Genomic DNA, 22,860 nt, shown 5'->3' on the forward strand with positions numbered 1-22,860 from the left:
GTTAAAACTATGGAGATTCCCAAACATACAGAGTTGCTTGGCATTTCAGTCCAGCATGTGATTATTTTCTTCTAAAGTTAAAAAAATACACTTTCAGGTGAAATTTGGCAAAAACAAAAAAGAAAAATCTGACATTGAAGAAAGTTGGTGTTAATATGTGATATTAGAGAAACTCTTAACCATCTTTGATCTTAATTTGAAAAACAACACAAGCAACTTTAACTTTAAAGTTAAAGTATATCTATTTATGGCTTTATGTTTAATTGTACTATTGTTTAAAATGGGTAAAGATAGATAATTTTTAACTATTGACACTGCTTTCAAAAAATAACAGCAAGCAAACGTGGGGTCTGTGTATGTTTTTTTCCTACTATCTAATATCATCTCTTGGTTCCAGGTGCAGTAATGGATGGACTGATTTGCATACCTTCATGAAAGGAAGTTATCTGCATATCAGCAAACATTAATCATTATTTTTATTTTATGGTGCGAGAGGTGTCTGACAGACATTTTTAGCAGCTCTCACATGCTTTAATATTATTGTATTTCCGATTCTCCTCTTACTGTACATAATGCGATATTTAAAACGTGTCTGGAAGCTACGATTTTTGCAGTTCATTGCTGTACTGGGATTGCTATGGATGCTTTCCCTACTTAGTCAACTGAAAATAGGCAGAAGTGCTGCCTACATCCTCAGGTATAAATGGCTAGAGTATACCAATGATGATGAGAGCCCAGAGAAAGTTTGCAACTGCTCAGCAATCCTGCAGGGAGAGAAGGAGGCATTGCAGCAAGCCAAATTATTGACCATCAGCAAAGACTTTCAGAAGAGTATTCAGATTCCTGATGAGTATTACATCAATGCAACCCAAGACTGCAGGTTTGTACTTTAAATAGCAAGGTTTCAACAGGTTTTAACACTTAGTCATGATTTAAATATATGGCCTTTAAAAACAATATTACTTCCTCAAAACTGAATTTACAGGAAATTCCAAATAAACAGGAAATACATAACATTCCCGTTAAGCAAGGAAGTAGAGGAGTTTCCTCTGGCTTACTCTATGGTTGTCCATCACAAGGTACGCATTTTCTATTATCAAAATTTACTGAAAATTATGTCAGTGGATTTAAAGAATGCTTAAACTTCAGACTGATTTTTTAAAAAAATCTCTCTCTACATAGTTGTATGTAAAAGATTTCCTTTTTTGTATGGTTATCACACTTAAATGTTTGAGATTTATCCATCCATCCATTCTCTTCTGCTCATCCTGCTGTAGCCAATCCCAGCTACCACAGGGCAAGAGGCCAGATCATCAAACAAATTTAAATATTGGTCCAAAATAACTCAAGTTAACACAAAATGAAACAGCTTCAGTTTCTAAATGAAGTTTTTTATTATGAATGGGCTCATAGCGGAGGCAGACACCCCTCTTCCTCCCTTATCTTTCCTGCTTGGCTTCTATGTCCTTGTCTGGTCTCGTCTAACTCTAACCCTCAGATAGTATCTCAGTCTTGTTCTCTGAAACCTAAAGAATTATGGATTTGATCAAGTGGTCCCTTAACGAAATTGGCACCCTATCCTAGACAAGAAGCCTGGGCTCGGGAGAGCCCGAATGTCCTGCAGAGACGTTTGCTGTTGGATACGCGATGGTCGGTTGCGTCGTGTGCCTGGCGACACACTCTTGATGGAGGGCATTGAACGAGATGACAATGATAACAGAGTTCAGGCTGATCAGAGCTGGTTTGGACCTGGCTTATCGAAGAACAAAGAAAGCGGTTACAGCTGTTCAAAACCCCACAAGGCTGGCCAACATGATTGACGATGGGCAAGCCGTGAGTACTCAGACTGTGTTTATTGAACGCAATATGGATAAGATCTTGGAGAGGCTCATGGCTCTGGAATGGGAATTGAGAGACCTGACGACCAGTGACAGACATTAGACCAACTACGAAATTGGAATGCAGTTGTTCGTTCGAACCCAAACAACCGTCTCCTTCATGCAGCTACAAAAGGTTACCAAAGGCTGGCCGGGACAACAATTCTCCTTGACAATGGCACTGTGTTTTGACTATGTACTCCTATCCTTTAAGGTCACCTCCACAGGAGGACTGTTGACTTTTGCTTAACCAGGTGAAAGGACACTGTCTCTCAAGTTGAACACAGGATACACACACACACACACACACACACACACACACACACACACAAACGGTATCGCTACATATATCACTACGGCTGTCTTTCTCCCCTTGTCCACCACAACTATATCCGGTTGGTTAGCCATCAACATTTTGTCCATCTGTATCTGGAAGTCCCAGAGAATCTTTGCTCTGTCATTCTCGACCACCCCAGGGGGCATTTCCCTTTTTGACCTTGGGATTTCCAGGCCATACTCAGCACAGATGTCATCAGGTGTGAAGTCAGGGCAACGGGTCTGAAGTGGTTTGGCTCCTTGCGGTGCGTTCTCTTAGGGACTGGCACCAAGCAGGAGGTCTTCCACAGAATGGGGACCCTCTCCAGACTGAGATTAAGGTTAAAGATGTATGTGATAACCTCACAGAGTTGATCTGCACAGTCCCTCAAAAGTCTGGAGCTGATTCCATCCTGACCTGTGGCCTTCCTGGTTTTCATCTTCCTCGGCTGACTTACAGTTTTGAGGTTTATCCCTCAAAACTGTAAATACAAAAAAGTTGCACAAAATAGTTTCCCACCACAGGAAATTTATTTTGAGTGTCTTCATAGTTTTATTTTTGAGATTGTCAAAGAATCATTTCAGTAAGCAAAGAAAGACACAACTCAAACATGTATATACATGGGTGAACTCAGTGGAGACTCACACCCAACTGTAGTCCGCCTTCTTTATTTATACACTCGTTCACACAATACACCCTTTCATAACTCTTATAAGGGCAACGGCGTGCTTCCCCTTTAGACTAATTCTACTATACGTCTTCATCCTCGTGACTACAGCGTGATCTTCCAGTTTCAAATTCCTTAGGCGTTTCCTGTTTTTCTATAAAAGTGGTCACAAACAGTTATACAAGAGCAGTTATTTCCACATAGTTTCTGTGTTAAATGAAGTAAAACATAAGCTTTATAAAAAGGTATAATAAAACAATAAAATCTCTTAACAGAGATACACCAATTTTTAGATACTGCAGGAAAACAAAGAAAATAAATATTATAATGGAAATTTGCAAAAAAACCCAGCATTTGCATCAAAATAAACTATTTCCAGCAGTGCAATTTGAGTTCTAAGCATCCCAGAAACGATACGGAAAAGCATAAAGTCAAACATGACTTGTAAGGGGACAAGGATAGGCTTGTAAGGGCCTGAAAGTTTAAAAAACCTACATTTTCCGAGAAAATGACGTCACTTCCGGTTTCGGGCAGGTAATGGCAGACACGCGATAGTTCGCGCTGACGTCTAGGAAGTGTTATGAACAGCAGTTCCTATCGGCAAAGAGTTTTTCTGGAATATTGTTTTTGTTGCTGCAAATCCTTTTTACGAAATTTTTGCAAGGCCATATGTGGAAGGAAACTGTGACTTAGGACAAACTGATGGCATAAAATATAAGTACGTCTCCTCTGGTTTCATATGCAATAAAACTGTTGCGCTAGCTTATGTGGTTGCAGTTCTACAGAGATTTAAAAATAGTTACGCAAAACGGTGCGTGCCCACTCTGACCGGTCACTCCACATAAAATGTAAAAAATAAATTATAAAATACAAAAACCAACAATTTATGTTTCAACTTTCACCTTTTTCCTTTGAAACAAATTTAAAGTGAAACAACACAAAGCACTGCAAATCAAAACTTTGATCTTCCTTGACCAAATATAACCTATCCTTTAATTTATTTTAATTTATCCTTAAACAATGTATTTTAACCTTAATCTCTTAATTTAAATGTTAAATTTAAACCTTTTTATTTTCCTTTTATTACCGAACTTGTAATTCCAACTTTTATGCATTAAACATTTACCATATCATATAAACACTCTATCAATTTGGCTGAGAGAACTTCAACCGTTCACCGCTCACATTTAAATTTGGTTTATGTTCAATTTTGCAGGTTTCGGTAAAACACAGGCTCTGCTCAACTGTACTTTGAAGGCCTTCTGTGAGCGTGACGTGGAATCAGTTGTCTCCAGTCTGGCGATTGACAGCAACTTCTTCAGCCATCCTTTCCACTATTCCTTTTCTCCTTTCTTCCAACCCCCCAAATTACATTGGGATCAGCAATTTGTCGTGTTCAACTTCTTTGAAGGAAGTACAGGAGAAATATCTGTCGTTTAGAAAGACTTAATTGGCTTTGGCAGTTGGAATTACAGGTTTACAGGGCTGGACCTCTCTGTGAGAGCAGCCATCTGTCTTCACAGAAAAGATGTCTCTGAATCATGCCGTACAGTTTTATACCCCAGCAATAACATATTATTATTATGACTAAAAAGACATGCTGTGGAAGAGAGACAGAGATTAATAACAGGTACGATTCAATGCAGAGAGGTCTGTTAACACATAGTGAGTGAGAAAGGTGACTGGAAAGGAAAAACTCAATGCATCATGGGAATCCCCCGGCAGCCTACGTCTATTGCAGCATAACTAAGGGACGATTCAGGGTCACCTGGTCCAGCCCTAACTGTATGCTTTAGCAAAAAAGGAACGTTTTAAGCCTACTCTTAAAAGTAGAGATAGTGTAAACTGGAAGCTGGTTCCACAGAAGAGGGGCCTGAAAACTGAAGGCTCTCCCTCCCATTCTACTTTTAAATACTCTAGGAACAACAAGTAAGCCTGCAGTGTGAGAGCGAAGTGCTCTAATAGGGTGATATGGTACTACAAGGTCATTAAGATAAGATGGGGCCTGATTATTTAAGACCTTGTATGTGAGGAGCAGGATTTTGAATTCAATTCTGGATTTAACAGGAAGCCAATGAAGGGAAGCCAATACAGAAGAAATAAGCTCTTTCTTTCTAGTCCCTGTCAGTACTCTTGCTGCAGCATTTTGGATTATCTGAAGGCTTTTCAGGGAGTTTTTTGGACATCCTGATAATAATGAATTACAGTCGTCCAGCCTGGAAGTAATAAATGCATGGAAGTTTTTCAGCATCACTCTGAGACAGGATATTTCTAATTTTAGAGATGTTGCGCAAATGGAAGAAAGCAGTCTTACATGTTTGTTTAATATGTGCATTGAAGGACATATCTTGGTCAAAAATCACTCCAAGGTCGCACTCCCTTGCTGTCAGGACTGGGTCGCCACGTCACGCTGGCTGATCCGTCTCCAGATTAGGTGTTGCACCCCCATGATCAGGCAGCGGGTTCCTCTTTTCACCTAGCCTTCACACATTCCTCCCCATATCTGGGGCCTCTCTCCTCCCACTGCTCAGCTAGCCTGCTTTTAAAAGGTCTTTACACAGCTGATAGGCCACCTCTGGACACACCCATACCTCAGCAGGTGATCCCTATCAACTCATTTATCCCATGCCCAGTGAGTCCACAGTGGATTAAAAACAATGTCAAATAACACACTAAAAACATGCAATCCAAACAGAATAAAATCATGCAAATAAAAACTAAACTCATAAATAAACACAAAAAATCAGAATAAAACCAATATACAAAATAAATATAGATTTCCAGTGTGTGACATGCACTAGAGGGAGAGAGAGAGAAAAGGTGTTAGTAGGTGCATGAGTTGGGCCCAAGGTTATAGTGGATACTAAAATGGAGTGGCTTACTTGGGCAGGAGGAGGCTGAGGCTGGGAGGGGGAGACAGAGGTCAGGGTGGGTGGCAGAGGAGTGTTTAGAAAGTCTGACCTGAGTTTTCCAGGTGGTGATGGCAGGAGGGCAGGCAGGTAGTGTGGTTGGTGATACTACCAGGAGTGTGGCTGAAAATCCTGGGAGGGTTTGTGTCCATAATTCAAAAGGTGAATCTTAGTGGTGGTGTCATGGCCTAGCGGGCTGGCGAAGTTAGGTGGGTTGATGAACTGGCTGTGAGGCATCGGTGAAGCTGACCATAAATACCTTCCGTTGATTGCCAAAAAATAACTCCAGGTGCACTGTCCGGGTGAGAGGATGGTAGAACCGCCCTGAGGTGAGGACAGGAGGCAGGAATCCAGACAGGCCACACTCAGCTGCTCACACAGACCATGTACTACCAGATGCTCATGGAGTGCAGCTGGCCAAGGCTGTGAGTCTTTGCTTGGCAGTTTCCAAGGCCTCAGGTATTGACTGTACTTCTTAGGCACCTTCTTCATTACACCTTTCTGCAGCTCCGATAGTTGGCTAACCTCCCTCCGTGCTCCCACACACACACACACTCAAGCATCAGTATTGTATCATTCTGGGCATGAGTTGCTTTTGTTACCATATAAAGGAAATCTCCAGTGTTTTACAACATGTTGTGAAATTGAGGGGGGGAGGGCAAACCCTCAAGGACGAGATAAAAGTATATAACTATATGACTGGGGGATTGCCCCTCAGATCTGCTTTGGTGTTGCATGATCTACCACTGTGCAGTGGTTCAATAAAGAAACCTCACAAGTGTGTACTGAGTGAAGAGTTTTATTTCAGCTGAGAAGCAAAAGGATTGAAGAGATCGGGTGAGGATCTCGACAATTGCACTTTTGGCTTGTTACCCAATCTCGGGTGGGGGTGATGATATCACCCCCCCCCCCCCGACCTGTTGTACTGGCTCCCCTTGCCATAGCATTTGTGTTGTACCTCATCAATCTCTAGCCATGAGAGCAGTTCCTTCTTCAGAATATTGGAACACTAAGCTACTAGTTGTTTTGATGTCAGTTTCGATGCCAGGTATCGAAGATTCCAAAGGGTAACCCCCTCCCATGGGGTAGCTTGTCTTATTCCAGTTGCCTACTTGTCATCATTGTGTCCTGGTGGGGACTTTGTAAATCTGGGTGACGTCCGAGCCAGTATGGCTTCAGTTTTTTGTCTCTAGCTATAGTGGGGAAAAGCAGAAGAGGAGGTTTGTGCATCTACACTGTGGTGGGGCATGGTCTGGGATGCCGTGCGGACGCACCTGCACGGCATCTGCAGATCACGCCCACAGTGTTAAATCACAGGGAAGCAGGGTAGAGAGGGTGGTTGTGGTGGTGTGATGTAAATGAGCCATTTCCCTCGGGATGAATAAAGTATAATCAATCAATCAATCAATCAAATAAAGATGGCTCAAAACACGGATCTGTGGTCCCGTCGTGCCTTAATTCCACCACACTGGTGCCGAAACCCAGGAGGCGGCACGACGGGCCCACAACAGAGCCAGGGAAGGGAGGAGCTGTCCCAGATGATGACTGACATGGCGGCTATCCAGTGGGAGCAGGCGGCAGAGGTGCGTCGCCAACAGGAAGAGCTGCGGGACCAGACCGAGCGCCACCTGAAAAGGATTGGGGATCTGGCGGCACTGCTCTGGGCCTGGGCGCCACCCCCACAGGGGTGGCCCGACGGAGGTGAAGCAGTGGAGGAGCCGCGTGAGGCACTTCAGCAGCTGGAGGTGGTAGATGAGGGGCGCAGCGGTCCGCGCCGGCCAGAGGAGGGAGAGCAGCCGGGTGAAGGGCTGCTCCTGCCGGGAGTGGTGGAGGAGCCGCTCCAGTTGGAGGCAGCTGACGAGGCACGCGAGGGTCTACACCTGCCGGAGGTAGAGGAGCCGCTGCGGGAAGGGCTGCTTCAGCCGGGAGCGGTGAAGGAGGTGCTCCAGCTGGAGGTGGACGCGGTGCGAGGGGGTCCGTGCCTGCTGGGTGAGGAGCTGCTGCATAGAGCGGTAGAGGAGCCGCTCCAGCCAGAGAGGGAGGAGGTGCACGAGGGTCCTGTCCAGCCGGGAGCAGTGGAGCAGCTGCTCCAGCCGGAGACGATAGAGGAGCCACGCGGGGAGATGGAGGTCCCGGTGTCAGGGGGACCTGCGCGACCTGGGGCCGAGAGCGAGACGCGGGCTGTCCCGGGACAACGGACGCCAGGCCAGCCTGCAGTGAGCAGGGGCTCACGGCTGTGCCTGCACGGATGTGCCGGTTCGCCAGGTGGCTGACCCCCGAACCAGTGTCGCCGCTATAGGCCGGGGGGGGGGGGGGAGTACGTTTGGCTGGATGGCTCCCTGGATGGCCGGATGGCTCCCTGGCCTCAGACGGGCGATGGTGTGTGGTGGGGCGTGGTCTGGGATGCCATGCAGACGCACCTGCACGGCATCTGCAGATCACGGGGAAGCAGGGTTGAGAGGGTTGTTGTGGTGGTGTGATGTAAATGTTAAATAAAGATGGCTCAAAACACGGATCTGTTGTCCCGTCGTGCCTTAATTCCACCACATACACAAACTCCAGTTCTTGTTATTGAACCCGGAGGGAGTGGACGCTGGAGCGTTTTGGCTGCCACTGCTCTCTCTACATACCAATAATTCACCAATAATTGCCCTCATCCTGTGATATAGTCAGTTGTTCTATCTGCATTTTTTGTCCTACTCATCTGTCATCTTCTCTATGTGCTGAGTCCTCTCATATACAACATCTACACCAGTGACTGCACCCCCACGTATCCCTGCAACATCATCATCAAATTTGCAGATGACACCACTCTGATGGGGCTCATCACCATCACCACCATCAGGATCGCAAGTTCGATTCCCGCCCGGGGTGTCTGTATACAGTAAGGGTCCTAAGGCTAGACAGCCCATGCTAAGCGGGCCTACCGCAGACATGAGTGAGACAGATAAATATGAAGGCATGCCGGCTCGGACCTATGGAATCTTCGATACCCAACATCCACAATGACGGCAAAACAACTAGTAGCTCAGTGTTCCAACATTCAAAAGAAGGGACTGTTCTCACAGCGAGAGATTGACAAGGTACATCACAAATGCTACGGCAAGAGGTAGCCAGGACGTCAGGTCAGGGGGGTGATATCATCACCCCCACCCGAGATTGGGTACCAAGTCCCAAGTGTGATAAAAGAAGGATCATGGCCAAGCTTGAAACCTGGATCCCCCATAGCCGATTACCAATACTATGTGAAGTACCCTCAGAAGGTCTGCTAGATGATGTTAATGCAGCACGACGGACAATACCTACAGCCACCATTACCGAGACTAACAAACTGATCTACACCACGGCAACAGTGATCAGTGAGATGCTTGGCTACAAGTTGAACAGCCACAAGGAGCAGTACCCTCCATGGAGAAGGAGGCTAGAGGCTAAGATCAAGATAGCAAGGAGGGAGGTTAGCCAACTATTGGAGCTGCAGAAAGGTTCGATGAAGAAGGTGCCTAAGAAGTACAGCAAATTGTCTATGCCTGAGGCCTTGGAAACTGCCAAGCAATGACTCACAGCCTTGGCCAGCTGCTTGAAGAGGTACACTAGAGAGATCGAAGGCAGGAGAATAGACCAGTTGTTCTCCACAGAACCAGCCAAGGTCTACTCTCAGTGGCAGGGGAACAATATGAGAACAGCACCACCAAGGCTGGAGACGGAGCAATACTGGAAGAGCATATGGGAGAAGGACGCAACCCATAACAGCAATGCTCAGTGGCTAGTGGATCTGAGGGCAGACCACAGCAACCTCTCTGAACATGGTCCAGTAACCATCACAGTGGCAGACATCCAAGAAAGGGTCTCCAGTTTGAAGAGTTGGACAGCACCAGGCCCCGACATGGTTCACGCCTACTGGCTGAAGAAGCTGACTGCACTCAACGAACGCCTGGCAGCACAAATGAACAAGCTGCTAGTTGATGAGAGACACCCAGAATGGCTACTCAAAGGCCGGACAGTCCTGATCCTCAAGGACCACCAGAAAGGACCGATCCCCTCTAACTACCAACCAATAACCTGCCTCAGCACCACATGGAAGCTCCTGTCAGGCATCATAGCGGCTAAGATGAACAGGCACATGGTGGGTTGGGTAAGAATACCAGAGGCGCAAAAAACCCGCTACTAGTAGACCGAGCAGTCAGCCGAGACTGCAAGACTAAGCTGACCAACCTGTGCACTGCTGGATTGATTACAAGAAGGCCTACGACTCAATGCCCCACACCTGGATCCTTGAATGCCTAGAACTATACAAGATTAACAGGATCCTAAGAGCCTTCATGAGGAACTCAATGGGGATGCGGTGGACAACACTAGAGGCCAACTTCAAGCCCATAGCACAAGTCAACATCAAGTGAGGGATCTACCAAGGTGATGCTCTGTCCCCACTGCTGTTCTGCATCTGCCTGAATCCCCTCAGTGAGATCATTGACAAGACTGGCTACGGATACCGACTATGGAATGGAGCAGTTGTCAGCCACCTCCTGTACATGGATGAAATCAAGCTGTATGCCAGGCGTGAACGAGACATCGATTCATTGATCCACACCACCACGATATACAGCAATGACATCGGAATGTCATTTGGACTGGAGAAGTGTAGTCGGATAATCACAAAGAGAAGGAAGGTAGTCAGAACTGAGGGGATCGAACTACCAGAAGGCAAGAACAGCAAACCCTCATCCCTGAATGATTACCGGCCAGTTGCACTGACCTCGGTAGTAATGAAGGTGTTCGAGAGGCTGCTGAAGAACATCATCTCCTCCTCCATCCCAGACACCACAGATTCGCTCCAGTTCGCCTACCGACCCAACAGATCCAACAGAGGGCGCCATCGCCCACGTCCTGCACACCATCCTCAGCCACGTGGACAAGATACAGGGTAACTATGTGAGAATGCTGTTTGTTGATTACAGTTCAGCTTTTAACACAATAGTGCCCAGCAAACTGTTCACAAAGCTGAGGGATCTGGGACTCAACAGCCATCTGTGCATGGGTGTTGGACTTCCTCACTGGCAGAACTCAGGTGGTGAGGGTGGGTAGATGCGTCTCTAACAGCATCACCATCAACACAGGAGGACCACAGGGATGTGTTCCCTTGCCACTGCTCTACTCCCTCTACACTTCAGACTGTGTGGCCAGCCACGGCTCCAACACCATTGTGAAGTTTGCTGACGACACAGTGGTGATGGGTGCCATCTCCAACAACAATGAGACGGCCTACATGGATGAAGCGAAGAATCTGGCATCATGGTGCCAGGATAACCATCTCCAGCTGAACGTTGGCAAAAGCAAGGAGCTGGTGGTGGACTTCAGAAGCAGTCAGCACAGAGACTAAAAGCCCATTATCATCAATGGAGCTCCAGTGGAGAGGGTGCAGTCCTTCAAGTATCTCGGTGTCCACATCTCCTCAGACCTGACGTGGTCTGCTCACATTCAGGTCCAGACCAAAAAGGCTAGGCAGCGCCTGTACCACCTACGACAACTGAGGAAGTTCAGGGTCTCTCCAGAGATCCTCAGGATTTTCTATACAGGCGCTGTGGAGAGCATCTCACACAGAACATCACATCCTGGTTTGGGAACGGCTGTGTTAAGGACCAAAAAGCTCTTCAGAGAGTGATCCGTACAGCAGAATGCTGCTGCAGCATTGCTCTCCCCCCGCTTCAGGACACCTACACCAGGAGATGCCAGACTAGAGCAGCGCAGATACTGAAGGACCCATCCCATCCTGGCAGCAAACTGTTCCATATTCTGCAATCCGGCAGAAGGTTCTGCATCATCCGGGCAAGGACAGAGAGACTCAAGAGGAGCTTCTATCCCCAAGCCATCCGTTGCCCTAACCTTCTAGACACTCTAAACCCACCGGCACAATGTACATTTCAAATTCCTTTAATTTTAAATATGTTCAAATTGTCTATTTTGTAAAATGTTCAGATTGTCTATTCTTATTTAATTCACTTAATGTACAGAATTCACCTGCTTGCTGCATACAATGCTACTACTGGACATTCACCTAGTGTATATAATATATAATGTTCTTCCTCTCTCCCCCCCCTTTTGCATAAGTCAAGGAACGTGTCAGGTTACATTTCACTGTGCGTTATACTTGTATAACTATGCATGTGATGAATAAAGAACCTTGAACTTTGAACAAAGCTGGACTGAAAGACAGCACAGAGGCACTAATCATGGGAGCACAGGAACAAGCTCTGAGCACAAGATCCATAGAGGCTATCACACCAGGCAAGACCCCAGGCACAGGTTGTGTAAAGATGCCCCTGAGACAATCCAGCACATAACAGCAGGGTGCAAGATGCTAGCAGGCAAGGCATACATGGAACGCCATAACCAAGTGGCTGGCATAGTATACAGGAACATCTGTGCCAAGTATAATCTGGAAGTCCCAAGGTCAAAATGGGAGATGCCCAGAAGGGTGGTGGAGAATGACCGAGCTAAGATCCTGTGGGACTTCCAGATACAGACGGACAAAATGGTGGTGGCTAACCAACCGGACATAGTGGTGGTAGACAAACAGAAGAAGACGGCCGTAGTGATAGATGTAGCGGTTCTGAATGACAGCAATATCAGAAAGAAGGAACACGAGAAGCTCGAGAAATACCAAGGGCTCACAGAAGAGCTTGAGAAAATGTGGAGGGTGAAGGTAACATTGGTCCCAGTGGTAATTGGAGCACTAGGTGCGGTCACTCCCAAGCTAGGCGAGTGGCTCCAGTAGATCCCAGGAACAACATCGGAGATCTCTGTCCAGAAGAGCGCAGTCCTAGGAACAGCTAAAATACTGCGCAAGACCCTCAAGCTCCCAGAGGACCCGAGCTTGAAGGATAGACTGCCCATATATATATTGTAACGTCCCTCTGACAGAAGACAGAGACGATCTGTATTCCGGTTACTGGTGTTTATTAAGGATAATAACACAGGCTACTGTGGGCCGTAATCAATGCTAAAACAACAGGCAAAAAACGCGCTCTCTAGAATCAAAACAAACCCCTAACTAGTGCTCCCTTTTCTCCGCACACACCCACAATAACATTCTCTAACACCTGCCCCCCAAACACTCTCAGCCAACCACACACATGCTGTCCTCCAGAGTCTCTGTCAGTGGTAGCTGATCTGATTGACAGGCCAAACGGCCTCTAGACTACTACACATTTAAGGTCACTCAGTAAATCACCATGTACGGGGTGGAGTCCAGGTCTGTCCATGGCCCACCCTGCTGTCCCAGTGAAGTGGCCGCACCCCGATAGGGTCGTCTGTGCAGGGCGACCCTCCGTCCCCTTGGGGGTAGTTGTACCCTGCACACTACTTCCTCCTGTCCATCCACAGCTCCGCAGGGGTGCTGTGCACCCCCCATGGTCCCTGAGCTGGGTTGTTCCTCCAGGATCAGAAGGTTGGGACACAGTCCCAGGGTCCTGCATCGTCCTGGTTATGCGTCCCATGTCGTTTCCCTGATCCCTGTGGGCGTGGGGACAGTCTCGGGCAGGGTGGCCTGGCCGTCCACATCCCCAGCAGACCCTCAGCCCCCATCTTGGCCTTTGTTTCCCACGCAGCGTGACAGCTCTCACCAATTGGGTCAAACCCTCTGCCCATGCGGGTTCAGCGGCAGCCGTTGCATTCCCACCTGTAGCCCCCGTCTGCAGTGGCCCAGTCTTCTCAGTCAGGGGTTTAGCAGCCCCAGCACACAGTAACTCTCTCTCTGTAGCCAGCTCAAGGGCCTCCTGAAGGGACTTAGGATGAGCTAACAGTGTCTGGATCCGCAGCTCGTCTGGAAGCAGGGACTGGAGGAAGTGGTCTCAAGCTAATTCACCCCGGATGGTGAGGGGCATGTGGGCATAGGGGCGGTGGACCAGCCCCTCAATGTCATTAGCCAGGTCCCTAATGGACTCCCCCAGTCGTCGTCGGCGGATGCACAGTTCGGAGCGCAGCAGGCTCGGAGCAAAGCAAGAACCAAATCGCCTCTTCAGAGCATCATAATCCCCCCTGCCCTCTGGGCTCAAAAGCAGTAAGCCAGACAGGGCATCGCCAGTAAGGCATATAGCTAGCTGCAGGGATATCTCTTCAGCAGACCACGCACCAGCCCTGGCCAACAGTTCAAATTGTGCATGAAAAGCATATATATATATTGTCATTGCTATAATTTTCCATTGCACACAAGAAAACACAAGTTCCTGTTTTTCAGGACTGCTTACTTCTGCTTTTGTACATGTTGGGGCGTTAAATGGTCATGCCTAAATGTAGTGAACTGAGATGTTGTTGAAGGGTCACGCCATATGGTGTCAGGTAGTGTCTAAAACACACACCCACACACATGCATATACACACAGACAAGCTTACACATGCTTGCCTTAAAACTGTCACGTGGTTAACTGAACTGTGTGTAACCGCTGTCAATAAAAAGAGGCAAGTTGTTGCTTGGATGGGCGAGTGGCAACACTACTCACCTCGACCCTTCCCTTGCCGACAAGTAAACCGAAAGAGCTCTTTGGTATATATATATATGTAGATATATATATATATATGTATATATATATATATATATATATAGTACAAGATCCATAGAGGCTGGGGTCTATCACACCAGGCAAGACCCCAGGTGCAGGTTGTGCAAAGATGCCCCTGAGACAATCCAGCACATAACAGCAGGGTGCAAGATGCTAGCAGGCAGGGCATACATGGAACGCCATAACCAAGTGGCCGGCATAGTATACAGAAACATCTGTGCCGAATATGGTCTGGAAGTTCCGAGGTCAAAATGGGAGACGCCCCCAAGGGTGGTGGAGAATGACCGAGCTAAGATCCTGTGGGACTTCCAGATACAGACGGACAAAATGGTGGTGGCTAACCAACCGGACATAGTGGTGGTAGACAAACAGAAGAAGACGGCCGTAGTGATCGATGTAGCGGTTCCGAATGACAGCAACATCAGAAAGAAGGAACATGAGAAGCTCGAGAAATACCAAGGGCTCAGAGAAGCGCTCGAGAGGATGTGGAGGGTGAAGGTAACAGTGGTCCCCGTGGTAATCGGAGCACTAGGTGCGGTGACTCCCAAGCTAGGCGAGTGGCTCCAGCAGATCCCGGGAACAACATCGGAGATCTCTGTCCAGAAGAGCGCAGTCCTGGGAACAGCTAAGATACTGCGCAGGACCCTCAAGCTCCCAGGCCTCTGATAGAGGACCCGAGCTTGAAGGATAAACCGCCCGCAGAGGCGTGCTGGGTGTTTTTTTTATATACAATATACATTACACCCCAATTTTTCCAATCATTTATTGCAATTGAAGTCATTCAAGTCCAATGACTTGAAAAAAGGTAACTGTGAACTGCCCCCACTCTGTTTGCATAAAAGCAGGGGTTGAGCATACTGTGGTACCACACCCTTGTGAGCATAATTTACAATAAAAAAAACTGGAAAAATTGGGGTGTTCTAAATATGTCATTTATGTCGATAATGTTATTATCTAAAGTACTACTTTTGAAGAGTATCAGCAAAAACAATTTACAAAGTGAATTAAATCTTTTTTATCTTTAGGTGCAGAACTTTGAGCGACTACTGCGAGCTATCTACGCACCTCAAAATATTTATTGTATCCATGTGGACAAAAAAGCACCGTCCTCAGTCTTTGCTGCCATCAAGGCCATTACTTCCTGTTTCCCAAATGTGTTGGCATGAGGGGTCAGAGGGTTCCTTGCAAGCAGTGTACCCAGAGTGTAAAGGTCACCACGTCAGATCAACAGTGTTGGGGAGTAACGGAATACATGTACCGCCGTTACGTATTTAGAATACAAAATATGAGTAACTGTATTCCGTTACAGTTACCGTTTAAAAAGGTGGTATTCAGAATACAGTTACTTTGTTGAAATAAATGGATTACACGGCGGTACTTTCCTGTTTCATATTGTCGCGGGTCAGGACTGTTTGGGTTTGTTTGACAGCTACGTTCTGTTGTTCCAGGCGGCAGCGTTACGGTTGCCATGGTTACAGGGTGACGCTCTCTCTCTCTGCGTGTTTCCTGGGTGAGAGAGCGCTTTTTTGTTGTTGTTGTTGTGCTAAGCTAAAAGGCAGAATGCTACAGGCATGGCCCTAAAGAATGTAGCCTCATGGGCAGTGTAGTCCGTGCTGCAGCTAGAATGGACTGCCATACACGTTATGTGTCTGTGAGCGAGGGAGGGAGAGAAAGGAAAAGTCCGAGCTGTCACGGGGCAAAAACGGGAGCTGGAAGCATGTAAATATAATAATAACCACTGCAGCCAAGAAGAGTGCCTGACGAGCCCAGCTGTAAGTAAGCTATTAAGACTCGATTGTACGCTGTGTTCGTGTTTTCCTCCGGAAAAAATAAGTTCCGTTGGAGCAGCCTTTCAACGCCTCTCTCTGTCTCTCGCTAGCAAAGTTGACCCAGACAACAAAGTAAAGCTAGTTTTCAGCTACCAGCCCGACACGGAACCCACCGTATTAGCCAGATGTCCCTTTACTATGGTTCGGAGCCGCGGACCTTCAGTAACAGTAATAAATCACAGCAATAGTACATTCACGTAGTTTTAAACAGCATGATAATATATTAAGTAATCCAAAGTATTCAGAATACGTTACCCTCATTGAGTAACGTAACGGAATACGTTACAGAATACATTTTGGGGCATGTATTCGGTATTCTGTAATGGAATACATTTTAAAAGTAACCTTCCCAACACTGCAGATCAATATGTGTGTATGGTGCTGGAGACCTGCAGTGGTTGATTGAACAGCATCACCTTTTTGCCAATAAGTTTGATGCAGACAGAGATCCCATTGCTATCTACTGCTTGGAGAAATATCTGAGACACAAGGCATTGAGTGAGTGAGTTTAGGTGTTTATTATCTATTATAAAAGAATATTAAAAAACTATAAACCTAACCTAACTATAAACAGATTCTTTCAATGTTCATTTTAAATTAAAATGCCATTAGGTATATTTATATATAAGCAGACTATCATTGCCATTTTACCATGGGATGTGAAAGGTTCATAACCCAAATCCCCAAAAACTAATTTAAGCATTCCACCTGAGAAAATATTTTAATCCATTTAGTTTATTAGTGCTATTCAAAATTATTTGGGTTTTGGCTGTGATTATAGTTAAGGGAAAAACACAAAGAAAACTCGCAAGAAAGTTGATTGCAGTCTATGTAGAAAAAAAGGCTGGGTGAATTATTTAAATCCAGAAAAACTACAGCCCTAAACATAAGCCTAACTCACCTCAGTACATGTGACCAAAAATACTCTGTACTATGTGCCTGTGTAGCTTGCATAGATACAAACAGGAAATATGTACAGTATCGAGATATTCTGTTCAATTACATTCAGTTTTATTTACATAGCATTACCACAACAGTTGCAAAATTTGTAAGACAACCCTCTATAAGCAAGCACTGGCAACACCAGGAAGGAAAAACTCCTTTTCAACAGGAAGAAATAGAAACAGGCTTAGGGAGGCCCAGCCATCTCCTGTGTCCTGTCCTATTCTTTTGTTTGTGTGTGTGTGTGTCACAGTTATTTCAAAGTAAAAGCATGAAACATTTTAGAATTCATTTTAAAATCTTTGTACTGACTTTTAAAGCTCTGAATCGTGACGCTCCTGCCTACATTTCTGATCTTTTAGAACAGCAGCTTAAGACTCATTTATTTAGACTGGCTTTTAACTACATTTGTGCTGTATGTTCAGTTGTGCTGTGTTATGTATATCTGTTTTATATTATTGTCAAGCATTTTGTGGTTTTTATCCTTTGAAGATTGCTATATAAATCAATAAAGCAATGAAACAACTTCTGCTACAGATGAACTCTGCTACTTAATTCTCACAGTGAAACAAAGGGTGACAGCCTTGTAAAAACTTGATATAAAGATTGACTGAGGTGCTAAATGAGATAGTGACATAATGTCAATCCTTGTTGTAAAAGGAGCAACCACATTGACCTTTGAAAACTATTTCAGAACCAGGTTGGCTGTTCTATTGTCTGTTCTAGTGGTCAAAGTTTTTTTTGTATATGTGAACGGTATACAGGATTTAATACATGTTGAAGCACTAATGGAAATAACATGCTGAATTCAAGTTTCGACTCATTTTAGGACTACATGTATTAAGACAAATACTTGATGTATACTCAATGTTGTTTACCTACTGCGACATAATTTCATTTGAAAATACTTCAATAAATGTCTTTAAACTAGATCCTCCTGTGAGGTTGCTGTGGCCTCTTGGCTGTCTTACAACAGTGCTAGTATGGAAAAAATCACATCCTAGAACATAAAAAAACACCTTAATTTGATTTTGTGTGGTTCATTACATCCTCTAATCTGTTTTTGAATAAAGTGTGGATAAAGGTAATTAAGGTATATCAATATAAAACAAACAAACAACAAAATTATTTCAGTCAGTGATTAATTAAATCTAATTGGATATGAGATGTTTATTTTAAAACGGTTGGAATGTTTTTTAAAGATGGGGCAGTGGTTGTGCTTATGAACACTGGGCTGATGGTGACTTTTAATTCTTCTTTGAATTCAACGAATTCAAGTTCAGTTCAATCAATTTGAAACATTTATTAAAGTACTTATTTATAAATTTATTTCCAATTCTAATTAATTAGTGTCACATCTAACTAATTACTTAACCTCCTAGGACCTGGCGTCTACATATGTGGACATCACATTTTGGGTTATTTAGACCAAAATACTCAATTTTGCTCTACAAGAGCCTGATATCCACTTACGAGGACATTATACTGCTATTGTTCTATCAAAATTTTAAACGAATATCCTCATATGTGGCTCTCATTTTTCTTAAAAACAAAAATAAGGTAAAAAAATCTGGTAATTCTTTGTTTTTACATTCATCAGGCCCCAATATGCCCAAATTATGAAATTAAAAATGCATGCCGTGGAAGAGTTCGGGTCTTAATGATGTTAATGATGTATTTTAGTTCAATCATTTTGAGCGGAGTCATCATATGCACCTATGCCTAAATGATAGCCATGGATCAGGTGTTGTTGTACCCATTTATTTGACAAACAACAAACACTTCACCATGTAATGAAAAAAAGAAAAAAGAAAAAAAAAACCCACCCGTCTTGTGGGTATTATGTGCAATACTGTATTGGGAAGGATCAACTCAAAGTGTCCTTTGCCATCCTCATTTATTTCTCTGCCACTCCTGAGTTCCCCCTGCAGTACCACAGTTCCTCTCTTGACACCATATGCTTTCTTTCGATCAACACAGACACAGTGCCATTCCTTCTAACCTACTATGTACTTCACCACAACACTCTCAGAGCAAACATCACGTCTGTACTGTTCTTTCTCAGCATGGAGCCATACTGTCGCTCACTGATGGTCACCTCTCTTCTTAACCTAGTTTCAAAAACCTTTTCCCACAGCTTCATGGTATGACACATCAACTTTTTCCCTCTGTATTTACTACAGCTGTTCAGATGATCATGGTTCTTGAAAATCACTGCCAGTATACTTTCTCTCTATTTCTCAGGCATCTTCTGATATTCTGGTTAAAAAGTCCACTGTCCTCTCGGCAAGGTTATTAAAGTTAAATGACGTTTAATTCAATTTTAGCGGAAGGATTTAAATAGGATTTATGCGGATTTATGGTTACAAAAGACTGGACTGGAAACCGATGGTTTGCTGGACCTGTGCATTAGTTTAAGCAGGAAAAGCCTGCTCTGTAATTAGGAGATGACCACGTGGAAGAAATTACTCAAGACCTGGACATGAAGAGCTTGAGACTTGTATTCCCAGGATTTGGAGTGAAAACTCACTTCCTAATAACACAAGGTGTATCAAGGTGGGTGCAAAGCCTTTCTTGGGAAGATGCAAGACTAATATGTGATTGACTGCTTGTTCTTCTGAGTGACCGCCTTTTCTTTTTTGTAACAAGGCCAATAAATCTGATTGTGGTGGCCTTGGGCCCTGGATTGCAGGCCAGAACTACGACTTCAGCCCACCAGTCTGCTTCAAAAGAAAAATAAATTCTGTGTATCCTACTTTCACTGAGTGTGGTGGTTTTCTACTGGTCACTATTAGGACTCATTTCTTACTTGTACTGAGGCCATTTTGTTGCCCACTTCTAAACATTACCTGTGCTGATTTCCAAAGTCTTGCCTCTGACATGTTCCCTTCATACAATAATAATAAAAACAAACAAACGCTGAAACTAATAAACTAACCATAGCAAGAAAATTGACTCCAGAAACCAACTGATAATGATGGTCCATTTGAAGCTGAAGAGTCACGTGATCAGTGACTATCGAAGCTTCATTTGGTATGTCGCTAATTCAGTGGTTTAAAAGGAAGTGAATCATAGGTGGGATTTATGCTAATTTATGGGGAACCAGTGTTCAAAATAATGGAAGACATGGAGCCAGCAAGAAAGAGAAGATGTTCTGGCTGTTCCTAAATAAGCAGTCCATAAGCAATTCTACCCCCAGATCTAAAACACACATTAAAAATACACTATAGATATTATAATGAGTTATAATATGGTAATATATATAGTAGTAATATATTGCTATATAATAATATAATAATATATTATAACACTAACTGTTCCCCCATCCATCCTCCCCTGTCTCTTCCAGCTCCTCAGTGTCTTTCCCAAGCACATTATTTATTAAATCACCAAACATTAGCTACTGTTATTTTCGGTTTGTATTGACACCTTTTACTTGTCTCATTTCTTGAGTACTTTCCCTCTGACAATATTCATATGTGCACAGCCACAATGTTAGTTGTTTTAAAATTCAAACCAATCACTTTAGAGGTCTGGGAGTTTCGTCACCATCCTTTGCTGAATGAAACAAACCACAAGAGGGTGACTCAGGACCTGTCCTTTAACAAACCAGGGCCCTTGTAGAACAGTTTTGTAATCTGCAATTTAAAATGTAAACAGTATGATGTCTGGTATTTATTATAAAATAATATATATATATTTTTAAATTTAGATTCAACATTTTAATATGAAAATACATTTAAATTGCAAAATACACACAATGTATAGATCATAGAAAAAGATATATTAAGGATCTACAATTTCACCCCCCAGCAATAGTAATGACAATATTAGTAGTACTCTGTAAACTTTGCATAAAGTGGAAAACTTAGTAACATAACATAATGTTTGGCTGTTGTTAACTGATTTTGTATGCACCGATATGAAAAAAACCAGTTCAGCCAGTTTTACATTGTTAAGAGATTCCCCTTATCTACTGTATAGTGCTGCTTTACATGCACATTACATAAATTCAAATTGATATTATTTTTAGTAACAGGAAGGTAACATGGTCTTTGATGGACTCATCTACCTCCTCTATAACAGATAAGCTCCCCTCCTGTTGTGACTCCAAGCTGAATAAGCGGTTAAAAATGAAGTGGATGGATTGGTGGATGGATTAAAAATAAAGGTATAAAATATTTAGGTTTATAATAGAAACAGGTTAGAGTCATACAATTCTTTTGTCCTGTTTTCAGATGTATTTACTGTGTGATGACAGTGGCATTTCTTTATGCATGGAGAGAGGAACCATCTGGTGCTAAAGCTTATCTTTTCAGAATAAAAGCATGCCATTTCAATTAATAGTTGTATACTTATTCCTGCATGATAGATAAGTTTCCTCCTCAGTATGTGGTTATTTAACACACTTTTTTGATGGCTACAGATCCTGAAGTGTGGAAAAGATTTGTCTGTTTAAAACATTTTTACTCTGAAACAGGCTGACAGGAAGTCTTCAGTTGACAGGTGTCTCACCTGTGGGCTCCTTTTAGACCTGAAGAACCAAAAGGTGCCAGGCACGCTTGACACATGGGAAAACTTAGAAGGAGTGCTAGAGCAAACTATGATAACATAAAAAGGATTGTCTGTGACAAGAAAAATCCCAGGTAGGAAGTATTCCCCATTTTCCTTTTCCTTTTGTATGTTGCCTAAAACTATTGAATTTAAAGTTTAATGTTGGTTGTTGTTCTAAATCCATGATTTTTCAGTTTTGCTGCAGATTAAATTAAATACACTTTTATCAAACTTTTAAAATGGAAATGTTGAATATCAGCTCACAGATTTAGTTTTGAAAATTAACTAAAAGAAGAATTTAGATTTAAGTCAAGTCAAGGTTAACTTATAGGACATGTTAAACAACTTTAAACAGCCTTAGTTAAACGAAGTGCTGTACAGGATGTACAAAAATAAACTATACATAACAGTAACTAAATCTTCTGCTTTGCAAACCTAAGTGCTCTGACAGGAGTCCAGAGTTTTTGATACTCTTTAAAACAAGTAAAAACATTTTCTAATGTAATCACACCATTTCTTTCAAGAGGAGAGCTGCTGCCGATGGCTGATTAGTTCAGATTTAGACAGTTTACCTCTAATTATGATTGTATATCTCTAAGAAAGTTCACCAGTGCCTGAATAGAAGCATAGGTGTTGGTTTGCATAGGGAAATATATCAGTAGTCATCTGCACAGCAATGAAAGCAGATATTATGCCTTTCAGAAACGGACCCCAAGGGAAGCATACAAAAAGAAGAGAATGGGGGAAAAGCTTAGTTTTACAGGCCTATACTAGAAGAAGAAAGAAGAGAAAAGAAAGAAGAAATGATGAACACTTTTATCTACAAATAGTCATTTCTGGTTGCAGAAATGTTAGTAAAATAGTGAATAGAATGTAGTTGCACAACAAAGTTTAGCATTTTTGCTATATTGTGTTACGAAATTCAAAAAGGATATGTTAGGTGAAAATAAAACATACAGTTCTATTTAATACTTCACAAATGCTCGAAACAGGCAAAGAAGGCTGCTCACTGACTTTCTGTAGGAAAAACATCTTAGAGCTCATATTTTGCTCCCACACAAAACACAAGCAACTTTTAAAAAGCTAAAATACATTTTTTTATTGTTGTAAGTTGAATTGTAGTTCATATGGATGCTATCTACCTTAATATCATCTCTTGGTTCCAGGTTGTCATAATGGATGGACTGATCTACCCCTTATCATAAATTCAT

At 43.5% G+C, this 22,860-nt stretch overlaps 1 protein-coding gene across 1 annotated transcript; it reads left to right on the forward strand.

Moving 5' to 3' along the window:
* The first annotated feature begins 572 nt into the window (after window positions 1-572).
* Window positions 573-15,490, forward strand: LOC134638286 (beta-1,3-galactosyl-O-glycosyl-glycoprotein beta-1,6-N-acetylglucosaminyltransferase 3-like). The gene is made up of 3 exons (XM_063488803.1): window positions 573-880; window positions 986-1,079; window positions 15,350-15,490. Exons 1-3 carry the CDS (start codon window positions 573-575, stop codon window positions 15,488-15,490), a joined length of 543 nt encoding a protein of 180 aa, XP_063344873.1.
* The last annotated feature ends 7,370 nt before the right edge of the window (window positions 15,491-22,860 follow it).

This window comes from Pelmatolapia mariae, linkage group LG12, assembly GCF_036321145.2.
Source record: "Pelmatolapia mariae isolate MD_Pm_ZW linkage group LG12, Pm_UMD_F_2, whole genome shotgun sequence".
NCBI lineage: Eukaryota > Metazoa > Chordata > Actinopteri > Cichliformes > Cichlidae > Pelmatolapia > Pelmatolapia mariae.